Below are 14,744 nucleotides of genomic sequence, written 5' to 3' on the forward strand. Positions count from 1 at the left end.
CCCCCTAGCACAGCTTTCTTTCCAAGAGTTTGCTGAAGGAAATAGTCCATGGTCAGGATTAGAACTGCATAATTTAGAGACTGAAACCCGAGAAGAAAGAAGAAACTCTCCTTCTGAGCTGAGGCAGTAATCCTCAATGCTTCAGGCCCAGTGGCCATGCACTTGAGAGCAAAATGCCTCATCTGCCTTCTGACAGAGCCCTTCTGCATCCTGCAGGTTTTAGGCATTTCCAGCAGAGATCTCCAGTCTGGGCTGGCTTGCACTCCAAGATCTAAATGCTTTCTCCTTTCTTTGTGGCTCTTTTGTTTCTCGGACTTTTGGAGAGGTTTGTAAAGCACTCGACACTGCCACAGGAGGAGAGGTAAATGCCAACAGCCCCCACAGACTCTGCTGCTCTCAGGGGCTTTCCTCTCTGGTATCAGCTGTGGCTGCAGCTTTGGGTAGAGCTGTGTTGAAAAGACACAAGAAGCACAGACTTGTGGCAGCCTGCAGATTGCATTTGGGACAGTATTTGTCATTCTCAGGTGCCAGAAGGAAGGCAAGGAGGGTAGTGGTTCCTTTCACAGAAGGACTCGCTCACTTGCTGAATTGCTAAAACAAAGGTGGTGCCTCCTCGAGCATCTCCCTGCTCTTTCGGGCTACAGTTTGAGTCCTGAGTTTTCATTTCTGCCTGCCAGCAAATACATCTGAATGATATTTGTGGGAGCTCAGTACCTCTGAACGACGGAACCAATAGGATTTCTGCAGAAGCCATTTCATATTTACATTACACTATGTTTATAGATTGTAAGACCACTGTTCACACCTTCATGCTTTTCTTGATTGGTTCGTCTGCTTTGTTGGCTCAGCACACATCCCTTAGGCAATTTGATTGGCTATAATTCTGAGCCTTCATGGCCTCTAGCTCATTCTTCTTGTCCTGGTATTCAATTTCCCAGGCTCCTCTTCTTTTTAGACCAGTTTGTGTCTCTGTGGCCTTGATATATTCCCAAAGAGCTGCTACTTGTAACTAATATCTCTAGGTGGTTGTTGGGCTTGAGCACTTTGTATTCCAAGTTATGCAGATACATTGCTGCAGATACATTGCTACAGTTAGTGGTAGCTCCTCAGCCACCTGCAGTGCTGATGGCTCTCTCTTCTTCTGGAGAAGAGGCCAAAGAGGAGCAAAATGGGCAAAGTTACCACAACCCGACAGCTGTGGTGGCAGCAGACTCAGATTTTCCTGAGATAGTAAATGCCAATTCTGGAGGGTGCTGTCTTTAGTGCAAGGCAGAGGTGCAAGTTTCTGCCCAGCCAGCACTTGCTGCTGCTGGCTAAGGATGCTGAGTGCTGCAGTCCTGCCAGGACCTAGCATTTGCCCCAGCCAGCGCCAGCTGGGAAATGGGCTTTGATCTGCCATGTTGAGGCACCAAAGGGCTCGTGCTCCAGGTGAGCATCTGGCGCAGTGAAGCTCTATGTCTTGGCTTCTGCAGCGCTCTAGCCCAAGGGTGCATGGGCTCCTTCTGGATGTCACAAGGTTTTGTTTGTTTGTTTTCCCATTTGGGACCTGTGTTTGGCTTGTGGAAGTGTTCTGCATTTTTCTCGAGTCCTTCTTCACTTCCACAGAGACATCAGGCTTTTGATAAGTCCCAGCTATTCCTTCTGTCCTCCATAACCAAAGCTGTGCCATACCATAGGTGGTGCCTTCAAAGTGACTCCAGTTCCAGCCTAGACCTCTCCTCTTCCAGACGACTCCTTCCCCAACACGCCCAGCAACACCAACCCCAGCTCAACACCCTGCCAAGACCCGCAGCTGTCCCCATCCCTCCGCAGAGCTTTCCCACCCCCTGGTTCCATGCATGTGCCGTGGGATGGCACTCAGGAGGATGTGCTCCAAGGCCTTCCCCGGCAGCAAGCTCAGGCTGCCAGGCCTACGATTCCTGGATCATCCTTCCCACCCACCCTTCCCGTGCTCGGCTGTTCCATTTGCGCTCAGCTCGGACTTGTCCGCTTAAGCAGGACTGCTGGTAAAGGATGGAGAGCAACCTGGCAAGCTCCTTCTCCAGCTCCCTCTTTACTCTAGGGGGAGGTAGAGCATGCCACAGGAAAGCAAGCAGTGCCAAAAGACTTGGGCCAGCATCAGGCACATTTAGGAATGAAACAAGGCCTTTGTTTGATGTAAGGAAGCACAGGCAATTGACAGAAGGAAAGAGTACTTAGCACAGATATCCAGAAGTACTAAGCACCAGTTAACATATGAAAAACCTGGAAGCCTAACTTGGCAAGAGAGTGACTTGACAAAAAGCTTTAGACATAGCCTTGGGGAAGACCTAAGGGCGGCTACAGAATCAGCCCTGTGCAGGGAAGGGGTGAGGAAGATGAGCTGCTTTGGTGCGCTGAGACTCCTCCTGGCCAGCAGGTGGACATTAGCTTCAAGTCTAGGATTCTGACGCAATGTGTTTCTTTCTAAGCCCCTGCCTATGGAATCACCTCAGCAGTCTAAAGACGGAAGGTATTTTTGACAGAATTCCTACAGAAACCCACTGCAATTTGGACGTGGCACAGAAGCCTTGTGGTGGGGTGCAGAGCCCTAACCTCCTGCCAATCAAAGAGCTTTTGGTGGACAATGCATTTGTCTGCTGATTTCTTTGAATTCTAGAGACCTCTCAGGACTGCTCTATCCTGAGGGAACGCCCTTGGCCTTGACCTGTAGGCACCCGCGCAAGCTTCAAATCAGCTCCCTCAGCTTCCAGGACCTCTCTTGGCTGGCATCCTGATGGGGTGCAGGACTGCTGCGATGCACTGCTGGGACCCGGCAGGACAGGACCGGCTGTCTCGTGTCCACGTAGCAGCACCCCCTGACACAGCCGGGGTCATCCCGAAAGTGGACAACGCTCACGTGTCTGCGGAGAGGGGCAAGGAGCGCTGGGCTCCTCTCAGGGTGTCTCAGCTGGGCCTGCTCCACAACACGCCCCCACTTGAAGGCTTGCTAATGCCCAGCTGCCAGAAATGCCTGCCTTGTGCTCTCCAAGATGCACAGGAAGAGCCAGTGAGCGGGGCGCCTTGGGAGGCAAACCTTCCAAGCCTTTTCTGAGGCCACAGACACCCCAAGATCAGCCAAGACTCTCCGTGCCGCCTGGCCCACACAGCCCAGCTCGGTGCGGGCCCTCTGGGCCACAGCAGCTTCCAGCAAGCAAAAGGCAAATGCATATTGCCAAGAGTTGAAACACAGCAGACAGGTAAGATGTGAGAGGTGTGTGCGTGAAGGCCTTTGAATTCACAGCTCTCAAAGACAGCTTTGGGGCTGGCAGCTGGACAGAGATGCTCCTGCTCACACCTGTGTCCAAACGGGGGGGAACACACCCCGGTGCAGGTGTTGGCCTTGGTCTCCGCAGGTCCAGGTGGATTCCAAACCCGCTCTTCACAGCCTTCTCCTTTCCCTTGTCCATCTGCCAAGTGCAACGGGCCTCAAGGACTGAAAGGACCACAGAGAGCCAAAGGGGGACAGTTGCTCCGACAGCACCGGGAGCTCCTAGGAAAGCGCTTTCCTTCCGCAGCAAGCCCCCTTTCCCCAGAGGCATTTCCCCAAATGTGTACCTTTCCTGGGGAACACCAACACACTCTTAAGAAACCCTGGCAAGGCTGAATTCCTTCTGGTGCTTTCTGGACAGGCGCTCCAGCTCTAGCTGGGATTTCCCCCAGTGTGATTCCAGGTGGAGGTTCACACACGCAGCCCCAGGCCCTCTACAAACACAAGCTGCCCGCTGCCTCTTCACCTGCCTCGACGCCTGCCTGCGCTCACAGCAGCAAAACCAGGCTCTTCCCGGCCAGAGACCAGAGCCCTGTTCCCGCAGGACGCTCCTGCCAGCACCTTCCAGGACTCTCCGCTGTGCACCCAGCACTTTTCATGCCCGCTCTCCACAGCCTTTGGAACACAGAGCACAGCCTGGCTGGCGCTGCCATCAGCACACCCCAAACACAGGCGGAGGAAGGAGAAGCAGGGGCTGCTTTGTGGCCATGCCCAGGAGAGACTGGAAGGCTGCCCTCCCTCTGCTCTCACTTGCTTGGCTTTCTGACAGGCTCTGAGGCAGGGGCTGCGATTCCTCAGCTCTGGGGACCAGAACCGCAGCCGGGATCCCAGCACTGCCTGACGGCGCTCGGGCCATTGGCTCGGTCACGCGTCCGAGTCTCGGCCACCGTGCTGCTGCTGCTTCACTTGCCCTTAGGCACACCACAAGCTCCCTGTTAAGGCCTGATGGCCTCTGCTTCTGCCCTCTCCCTGACCCTGTGCAAGGATGGAGCACTGCTGTGCTTTCAGGAAGCTATTCTTGAAAGCTTCCAGCATTCCAAGCTCCTTTCCCTCTGTAGATGCTTGCCATGGAATCCCTCACAGCTGGGTTCAGAGCATACTCAGGTTGGCTCTTCCAAAATCCAGGAGCTTCAGGCTTCTCAGTAGGACCTTAAACTCCACAGTGTTGTGGAACTGGACCTTCAGCACAGGCATCTTTCCAGCCTGACGCGGCCTCGCTCCTCTGTGTCTCTGCACAAAACACGGCGCAGAAGAGGACGGCAGCAGGGGCCTGTGTGTGCCAGGGCTCAGGTTTTTACGCCGCTTCAGCTCCACAGAGATGCTGGTGAAGTGAAGAAGCCAAAGTGTTTATTAATGAAAGTCGAAGGAAAGGGATGAGCTGGGAGGGGATAAGGGGGGATGGGCAGGGTCTGAGGGCTGTCGGGAGGGAGCTGTCAGCAGGGAGGGAGAAGGCAGGAGCTATGGGAGCTCCCCACAGGCTGAGCTGTGTCCGGCATCAGCCGTGCCTGAAGTGACACTGAGCGATGTTCTCTTCACTGGCTCCTGCTACTGTTCTTGGGACACTGGTTCTCCAAATCCAGCAGAAGACCTTTGTTCTGCAGATCTTTGTCCAAAAATTGCTTGGATTTCCAAGTTAGTGGAGGATGGGGCACCGTCTTTGCGGGGAGGAGGTGCGCTGGGTTGTCGGTTTGATGGTTCCAATACAATATGTTTGGGACAGAGCCAATTAGAAATTATTTTAGCCAATTTATCATATGGCAGTTTATCCATTACTTCTCGTGGCACTCCCCTTTTCAGTTCTAGTGACCACCGTTGCTTCCAGTTGGAAATTTGTTTTCCCTTTTCTGATTTTTCATTAGGAGAGGCAATGTGCCTGACTCCTCTGGGTTTTTCTTGTTTGTCCTCTGAGTACTTCACTGGTCCATATTTTCTACTGTAACTTATTAACTCCTCTGCTACCTCACTCCATGTCCAAAGTTTATGACTGCTGTTATATTGTGTGCTAGGAGTTGTAAAAGGTGAGGAGTCAGTGGAGTCAGTGGAACCACTTTGATCTCTTGTATGGCCAAGAAATCTTTCAAGTCTATCTACCAGAGAGATAGATGCTCTTGTTTATTGAAGAAGAATTGCTGTTGGTTTTAGAGACTCTGGCAAACCTCGAATTGGGGGGGTCATGATCTCAGGTTTGACAGGCTGTTGCATTGGTGACTCATAGCCAGAGATCAATTTCCTTTCATGTATCATTTGCAAGCATGCAGCTTTGTGTATGTTTTCTAGGAGTTGGTCTGGAGTGCCGACTCTTGCCAGAGGGTCGCCCCTCTCAAGGGGGTTTAACCTCCCTGCCCAGTAAGCTGCACGCTGTGTCAGGGACCATGGAGCACGTGTATTTCCTGTTGTTAAGAAAACTCCATGTCCCCAATAGCCACTTGCTTCTTGTTCACTTAATTGAATTTGGTCACCCCCAGTGAGTGAGACTCTAAAAACATACTCTGTCTCTGATTCACTTGGGAGGCGGGAGTATTCTTTCTTTAATTTAGCTAATTCAGTGGCCATGTATGGTATTTCTTTGGTGGTTATGTGGGGATCATGATTCTCTTCATTTATAGAATTATATTCTGTTTTGATGAGAGGTCTCAAGTTGGAGCAACAGTGTTCTCCACAATTTTACATGTGTTCTAATTCTTTCTGAGGGTAGATTTGTTTAATGTTGTATGTCTCCTTTCTTTCTATTTCTGTGGGTGAATCCGCAGATTTTAAGTTTTTACTTTGCCCTTCTGCAAGGGAAGTCTGCAGCAAATAATTCTGATTTCTTTCCTGTTCTAATTGTGTTTGCAAAGCTTCTACCAAATTTAATAGGGATTCTATTACTGCTTTTTCTTCACTTACCCGTTTAAAACGGGGTGCTATGGCTGCCGAGAGACAGGCCCCCAAAACTGAGCAAAGAATGGTTTTATTTCTGCCCAGTTTATATCTAGCATCATGTTGTAAAGAATATATTCTATTTACTATGTTTTCAAAGTTAAACCAATTATTCTGTGCCCACCTTTCTCCATCTGGAGAAGGTCCAGCGCCATGTTTCGCTAACAAAGCATAAAATGCATTCTTATCTTTTTCACTCATTTTGTGAAGGGACTGAAACCACTCTCAGGGAGGTATTCTTAAAGTTACACCAAAAGCACAGCTACAACTGTGTTTCCCTTCGCTTCCCTGGAATGGGCGAGGAGACCAAAACTGCCTGGGAGGTTCACCTTAGTTACAAATGGTTGTCTCCTCAACTACACCAAGCAGCCCAAAACACAAAAAAACCACAACTAACTACAGTCACCTCTTTTGCACAATGAGACCTTTTTGTGAAATCCTGATGACAGGGAGTGCTATACGCCTGGGTGTATACAGTTTGCGGGAATTTTCCCTTGCCCCCCTTGCTTTCTAACAGCGCTCATCGAAGTGGCGTGCTAGTTGCGGCTGAGATGAGGGTCCTTCTCCTTTTACAAACTGTATAAAACCCGCAACCCCTCTGTCCATCAAGATCCTGTCCGTGACGCCAATTTAATGTCACGATCCGCTCACACAAGCGGGGTTCGTGATGATTCGTTTTAGGGATCTCAGAGCACAAACGACACAGCGGGGGACAAACTCAGTTTATTCAATCACAAATGCACCTTTATTTAGTGCCAACAAATGCGATAGTGGGGAGAGAAAAGAGAATAGTAAGAAAGACAGAAAAAGAGGGGAAGGGGATTATAGCTACCAACATGGAGGGTCGAGTCCTCGAGGCTTTTGAAGATGCCTATAGACGCGAGTTTCTCCAGTGGGGTGATCACAAAAGTGAGCGGGGGTCTCCAGGGTTTTTATAGTCCTCTCCGAAGCGACAGGCAGTTGGCCAAACAGGTGGGGGAAATCATTGCAGTGTGTTCATTTAGAGAACCCGGAACAAGTCGGTCGTCAGCAGGTACAGCGTCAACCAGTACAAGTCAGCAGGTGCAGTGTCAGTAGGCACAGTCACTTCACCGTGACTTGCCCATTGTTTCTGCTCAGATTCTGATGTTCCGATATGGGTGCTGGGTTTTTCCATCGAATACACCTGCAGGAAGCACTTGGCCAACATCCCACCTCAGCCAGGCCAGAACTCCTGTATTGAGAGTTTAAAGTCCCTTTTAGGGGTTTCAGTCTCTGTCCTTGACGATGGTCGTGAGGCAGATGAGGGATCTTCAGATCGTCTCTTACACCCCTGCATTCAGGGTGTTCCCTCCCTCTATTTTTTGTATCCCATAGGAACACAAGACCACTAGAGGGATGTCCCAGCTGGCCACGAAGAGTCCTGGCACCTCCTACCACAGGGCACAAACACTGGGGGATGGGGGTTAGGTGGGAACATGGGGAACACACGCAATACTGGCGACACATGGGAGACATGAGGACATTGTGGCATATGTGGAGGGACAGATGGGACATGAGGGACCTTGTGGACATATGTACATGAGGGAGATGAGGGGACATGGGGACACAGGGTGGCAGTACTGTGTCTATGGGGAGGGGCGGTGTTGGAAATTATGTAACTTCTAAAATTTTTAACTACCTTTAGTCAGGGGTTTTGTTCATCTTTGCCCAGGGGGAAAGGAACTTTCTTTTCAAAAGACTGTTTGCTGAGCAAGGCCTGATGAACTTGATGTTTCAATGGACTGGTAGCTGCCAGAGGATGCTCAAGAGATAAATGACCATCAATGCCTGAACATCCTTCCTGGTGTGTCAGAGACACCTGGTCTGGGAAAAGATCGGTAAGAGAACAAAGAACAAGGACCTAATTAGCATTGGAGGCAAAGTGATCAATAACCAATAGGAAATCAAATACAAAGAACTGTGTAACTTGTGGCCAATGAAAATGGCACCAATGAATTTTTCTGGGTTTTGACTGTTTAAGTATGTGAAAAATCTAGTAAACAGCTGTGTGTGATGGAATGGTTTTCTCTGCACAACCCAAGCAATATATGGATGAAATTATTTTCAGAATAAAGTAATGCCTTAATTCTCTAATACTAAAAATGTTGTTGGAGACTCTTTGTTTTTCCCGCAGTTTTGGTGACAGCAGGACAGTGCCTCCATGTTCCTCCATATCCCCCCACATCACCTGTGTGTCCTTTTTCCTCCAGATGGGTTTTATGGACAGCTGCAACCCTCAACTGATCCCCACTGGCCACAAGGAGGCACTGGGAGCTACTGGGACCGTGCTGGGAGCAACTGGAGGATGCTGGAACCATGGTGGGGGTACTGGGATCACAACTGGCGTAACTAGGATCATACAGGGAACGACTGGAACCGTGCTGGATAGTGACAGGGAGTAAGGAGAATCATACTGGGGGTGAATGGGAGCAACTGGGATCATGCTGGTATCATAGTGGGAATGACTAGGATCATACAGGGAATGACTAGAACCATACTGGAGGTGAAGGGGAGCCACTGAGATCAGGGCCAGAAGGATCCAGCAAACTCCAGGCCTTGGTGCTGGGACAGGCCTGGAACAGATTCCCTGGGGGGAGCCCATGGCACGGACAGGAAAACCAGGGCATTGGGAACCGCCAGGGCTTGGGAAAGGTAGGTCCTGCCTGACTCACCTGATTTGCTGTCCCCACGTGGCCCAAGTGGATGTTGGACATGTATGGGTGTGTCTGCCTGAAGCTCAGCAAAGCCTTTGGCACTGCCTCCACCTCCCTGCCTCTCCTGGAGCACCTGCAGCTCCTGGCTGGGACAGGTGCCTCTCACTGGGAACACCTGGCTGGTGGCCAGGCCAAGGAGGGGTGGGAATGGGGCCACAGCCAGCTGGGGCTGGGCACTGCTGGGATTCCCCAGGGCTCAATGTTGGGGCTGGTCCTGTTCAACATCTTCATCTGTGACTTGGACAAGGGGATTGAGGGCACACTCAGGAAGTTCACAGATCACACCAACTTGGGTGGAAGTGTGCATCTGCTGAAGAACAGGAAACTCTGCAGAGGGATCAGGACAGGCAGCACTGATGGGCCAAGAATAATGGTGTAAGAGTCAAAAAAGCCAAGTGCTGGGTCACAACAAGCCCATGGAATGCTCCAGGCTGGGAAAGGAATGGCTTGAGAGCTGCTCAACAGGAAGGAATTTGGGACTGCTGGTTGGCAGCCAGCTGGATTTGAGCCAGTGTGTGCCCAGGTGGGCAAGAAGGTCAGTGGCATCTGGCCTGGATCAGGAATGGTGTGGCCACCAGGACCAGGGCAGTGATTGGAGGCCCCACCTTGAGTCCTGTGGGCCCAGTTCTGACCCCTCACTGCAAGAGAGACATTGAGCGGCTGGAGCGTGTCCAGGGAAGGGAATGGAGCTGGTGAAGGGCCTGGAGCACCAGGAGCGGCTGAGGGAGCTGTGGGGGCTCAGCCTGGAGAAAAGGAGACTCAGGGGAGACCTTCTGGCTCTGCACAACTCCCTGACAGGAGGCGACAGCCAGGCGAGGTTAGGCTCTGCTTCCAGGAAAAAAGGGACAGGACAAGAGGAAATGGCCTGAAGCTGTGCCAGGGGAGGTTCGGGTTGGACATCAGGAAGAATTTCTTCAAAGAAAAGGTTGTCAGGCATTGGAATGGGCTGCCAAGGGAGGTGGTGGAGGCCCCATCCCTGGAGGAGTTCAAGTAACAACTACACACGGCATTCAGCGTGATGGTCGAGTCATAAGGTAGAAGGTGGTCAGATGTTGGACTCAGTCTTGGAGGGATTTTCCAGCCTCAGTGATTCCGTGAAATGGGTGTGTGGTGGCCCACTGGAAGGACTGGGAGGAACTGTAGGATTTAGGGGGACAACTGGGATGACTAGTGTTAGAAACTGGGAGGTTCAATGGTGTCAAATGGGGATGTGATGGCCTGCTGGGAGAACTGAGGGGCAGCTAGGTGGCCGGGGTGAACAGCTAGGGGCAACTGGAAGGCCTGATGGGGTCAAATGAGGGGTGGGGTGGCCCACTGGGAAAACTGGGGGTAAACCGGCAGGTCTGTGAGGCAATGTCCTGAAGAGACCCCAAAGCCCACATGGGTCACCGTAGCTTCACTAACCCCCCAATCTGCTTCTCCCAGTGGATTTCATGGACAGTTGTAACCCTTGACTGACCCCTACTGGTTACTGGGAGGCACAGGGAGCTACTGGGACCATGTTTGGAGCCAACTGAAGACACACTGGGAGCAAATGGAAGATGCTGGAACCATGTTGGAGGTACTAGGACCACAAGTGGGGCAACTAGAATCATACAGGGAACAACTGGAATCATGCTGGGTTCGTACTGGCAATGTCTGTAACCACACTGGGGGCAACCAGTATCATTCTGGGAGTGACTGGGATCATTCTAGTAGGGACAGGAATTGATTTGGACCATTGGGGATGTGACAGGTATCATACTGAGAGCCGTTCTGTTCATACTGAACTCACACTGGGAGTGACTGGAAGGCACTAGAATCATATGGTGGGGGACTGGCATCACACTGGGATCATTCTGGGAGTAACTGGAACCACGTGGATAACCGGGAGCAACGGGAACTACACTGGGAGTGACTGGGGTCACACTGGGACGATAACCGAGACTCCGCTGGGAGCGCCAAGGCGCGAGGTGCCCGGGGCGGGGCCATGCAGATTTATGCTAATGAGCCCACGGCTGCCGCGGCACCATCGAGTCGCGGCGCCCGGCGGGGCAGAGCGGTGGCGCGCCCCGATTGGCGCGCGGGAGGAAGTGACGTCAGGAGCGGCGCGGCGCGGCGGGAGATTTGAACGGCGCGGCGGATCCCGAGCGTGAGGTCCCGGGCGGGGAGCGGGAGGACTCGGGGGGCCCCGGGGGTGGCGTGGGGGGCCCCGGACACCGGGGTCCGCCCTGACCCCCCCTTCCCCCTCCGCCTGGTCCCCTCCAGCCCTGCCGGACGCCTGGAATCGCCCTGACCCCGCGGTGGACTCGGCTGCACCATGCCCCGCCCCAAGCCCACCCCAAGACGGCGCGGCCGCCCCGCAAGCCCCCCACCGCCCCGGCCGCGGGCACGCAGTGAGTGAGGGGACGAGGACTCCCCTTATAGACACCCCCTCTGGACCTCCCACGTCGAGGCCCCTTTTAGACCCCCCTCCAGAGCTCTTACGGACCCCACTATAGAGCTCCCCTTATAAACCCTCCCCCGCCCCCCACCTGTACCCTATATACCTGTATACCTGTGCCCTATATACCCCTGCCATCACCCATAGTCACCCCACACTCCCTCTCCCCTATAGCTCCCTATACCCTGTGCCCTATAACCCCCGTACTCCCTGCCTCCTGTAGCTCCCCTGTATCGGCCATCACTGTAGCTCCCTATAGATCCCTCATGCACGCAATGTCCCCCCAGACCTTAGAGATTCCTTATAACCCCCCCAGCTTTCCCCTGTCCCCCCGGCCCTCATAGCCCCCACTCCTTAGATCCCCTATAGGCCCCTGTGTCCTCTCAGGCCCTTTAGATCTCCTATACCCCCCATGTTCCCTCAGAGCCCCCCATCTGTGCCCCCCAGGCCAAATAGATCCCCTAAAGCCCGTACAGACCCCCATCCAATGCTCCCCCAGGGTGCCGCCCGGGTCAGGGAGCACTGCAGGAGATCCGCAGGTACCAGAGCAGCACCCGCCTGCTGCTGCGCCCCGGCCCCTTCGCCCGCCTGGTGAGAACCCCCCACATCCCAAAATGAACACTCCTGCACCCCAAAATCCCCGGACACCCCAATTTCCCTGACGGAACCTCCCCAGCACCCCCCATGGGCTCCCAAACTTCCCTGGGACCACACAGATCATCTCAGATACCCATAAAATCTACTTGGGGACCCCCAAACCCCTCCAGGACCCCCCCAAATCCACCTCAGGACCTCCAGCATTCTCTGGTATCTCTCAAACCACTCTGGATCCCCTCTCCTGGGATCCCCAAATCCATCTCAGGACACCCTAGATCAACCCTCTTGGGCTCTGCAACCTCTCCCAGAACCTTGCAATCCACCCTGGGATCCTTCAGCTCCCCACAGGACTCCCCCAAATACCCACTGGGACCCTTCAAAAAATTTTTAGGACCAAAATCCAAGCCCCAAATCTACCCTGGGACCCCTGAAATCCAACCTGGAACCCTCCAGTCTCCCCTTCGGCCCCATCCCAAACACCCATTGGGACCTTCCAACCCCCTCCAGACCCACCAAGTCACCCCCCAGAAACCCAAATCACTCCCTGGGACTTCTCAGGACCACTCCCTTCCCCCAGGGTCCCCCCTCAACTCTGTTCCAACCCTCCCCATGTCCTTGTCCTCCCCATCCTTGTGACATGGTGGGCCTGTCCTCCCCCAACATCCTTGCATATCTCCCAATGTCCTTCTGTGGTTCTAGACATCCTTGTGTCCCGTAACCTTCAGAGGCTGCATGGGTTGGGTGTTCCCTGTGCCCCGCCCCCTGTGCTGGCACTGTCCCCCCTGTCCCATCGGGGTGTCCCCTCCCCAGGAGAGTGTCCACATGTTCCCGTGGCCAAGGGTATTCCCAAGATGTTCCCAGAGTGGTGTATCCCCCCTGCCTCCCACCTGGGGTCTCTGCAGGGTGTCCCCATCATGATGGGGACATCCCTCCTCCCCCACTCCCCAGTGTATCCCCAGATGTTCCTGTCCCCAGCGTTCCTGCCCCTGGAATGTCCCCAAGACAGTGTCTCCATGTCACCAGGGTGGTGGCCCCAGCCCGGGTTATCCCCAATGCCCCCACATCCCCTCCATATTGTCCTGATGTCCCTCCACTCCCTGTGACCCCGATGCCCCCATGTACCCCCTCCACATCCCCTCCCTGCTGCAGGTGCAGCAGCTCTGCCTAATCTTCACCCGCGGGGTGGATTACCGCTGGCAGCGCATGGCCCTGCTGGCCCTGCAGGAGGTAGGGGTTGGGGGGCCCAGGCGTGCTGGAGGGGGGGGTCACAGAGGGGCTGGAGGGGTTCTATGGTTGCTCTGGGGGTGTCCAGGGGGCTTAGGGGGGTGGGGAAGGGGGCTGAGGGGGATCTCATGGGTGGTGAAAAGGTTTCCATGAGGATTGGGGTTCTGTGGATGCTTGCAGGGGGGTCTGTGGGTGCTGGGGGTTCTCTGGGGGACTGGGGAGGTCCAGGAAGGTCTCTTTGGGTGCTTGGATGGGGCTGAGAGGTTTGTTGGGGGTATCTGATGGGAGCTGAGGGGGAGTCTATGGGGGTCTCCATGGGCTGGGGGAGGTCAATGGGTTCTGGACAGGATTTCATGGATGTTGAGAGGGTCCCTGGGAGACCTCTGGGTGCTGGGGGGGGGTCCCTTATTTTTGGGTTCTGCTGGGGAATGGGGATGGGTCACTTGGTGTTGGTCCCCCATCACACGTTTACAGGCACACATTTACAGGTTTCAGTACCCCCAGTCGCCCGTGGGTGGGTTTGGAAGGACCCTGACCCCTGGGGGTGTGTTTTGGGGGGTTGCTGCCCCCCGGGGTGCTGTGAGGGTTGGGGTATGCTGGGGGCTTTTGCAGACCCCCCTCAGGTTTTGGGACACAGGCAGCAGAGGCCTTCCTTGTGCGGCTGCTGGAAGACGGATACCTGTGCTCGCTGCACGCCCGCCGAGTCACCCTGTTCCCCAAAGACCTGCAGCTGGCCCGGCGCCTGCGCGGGCTGGAGCAGGGGGGCATCTGAATGGGACCCTCCTGAGCCCCTGCAGAGACCCAACCCCCCAGAGCCCTGTACTGGGACCCCCACCCTGGAGCTCCCTCCTGACAATCTCACACCCCAAACTTACTGGGACCTCCTATGGGACCCTCTAAGCCCCCCAAACCTCAGGGACCCCAAATATCCCCCCTAAAATCCCAGCCCCGCCCCCACCCACCTGGTTTGGGATACCCCCTGTTTTGGGGTCCTCTCAGCCCTCTTTTTCCCCAGACGTGCTGGTGCTGAGTTTGCTGGGGAATATTTTTGTTACTGAACCTTCAAATAAAGTTAACTCAAATTGTGGACAGGATGGAAGATTGCTTTGACTAAACCCCACTCTCTAATGACCCTATAAGCAGCAGTACATCTGATGATGAGGAAATCACATTACAAACCCTATTTAAAGATAAAACCTTCGATGATAGTCAGGGTCTGTGTGGAAAACACTAAAAGTAAAAAGGATTTTTAGGAGCTGAAAAAGCAGGCCTTAAGGAGAAAAAGCTGAGAACTCAGAATCTGCTGCAACTGGAAAGTTTGAAATTAGAATCTAACATACAGTAGTAGAGCAAACAAGGACATGGGAAACAAAAGCTGAGTTTCTAGGTTTGGCTTGAATAAATCTTAGCACTGCAGAAAATGTATGCCTGACTAGATAGTAGAAGGTCTTAAGCTTAGTAAGGGTATTGTGAATTTTTAATAGAAAAGCATACAAGCAAGCATTGTTCAAAGCAGGTGTACATGTGCTATAATTGATTGGCTAAACTGTCTGTAAGC

General features: G+C 53.5%; 1 protein-coding gene and 1 long non-coding RNA gene across 2 annotated transcripts; both read left to right on the forward strand.

Moving 5' to 3' along the window:
* Nucleotides 1–11,036: 11,036 nt before the first annotated feature.
* LOC136303481 (uncharacterized) lies at nt 11,037–12,296 on the forward strand. The gene is made up of 3 exons (XR_010724230.1): nt 11,037–11,074; nt 11,191–11,318; nt 11,865–12,296. It is a non-coding gene; the product is annotated as an uncharacterized lncRNA (long non-coding RNA).
* A 505-nt stretch (nt 12,297–12,801) lies between these two features.
* Nucleotides 12,802–14,269, forward strand: LOC136303480 (histone H3-like centromeric protein A). Its single transcript, XM_066207144.1, has 2 exons — nt 12,802–13,189; nt 13,824–14,269. The coding sequence occupies exons 1-2, from the start codon at nt 13,079–13,081 to the stop codon at nt 13,956–13,958; spliced, it is 246 nt and encodes an 81-aa protein (XP_066063241.1). The 5' UTR covers nt 12,802–13,078; the 3' UTR covers nt 13,959–14,269.
* Nucleotides 14,270–14,744: the final 475 nt, after the last annotated feature.

The sequence above is a fragment of the Chamaea fasciata genome, unplaced genomic scaffold, assembly GCF_029207755.1.
Source record: "Chamaea fasciata isolate MVZ Bird 193981 ecotype frontalis unplaced genomic scaffold, bChaFas1.0.hap1 SCAF_35, whole genome shotgun sequence".
In the NCBI taxonomy this organism is placed as follows: domain Eukaryota; kingdom Metazoa; phylum Chordata; class Aves; order Passeriformes; family Sylviidae; genus Chamaea; species Chamaea fasciata.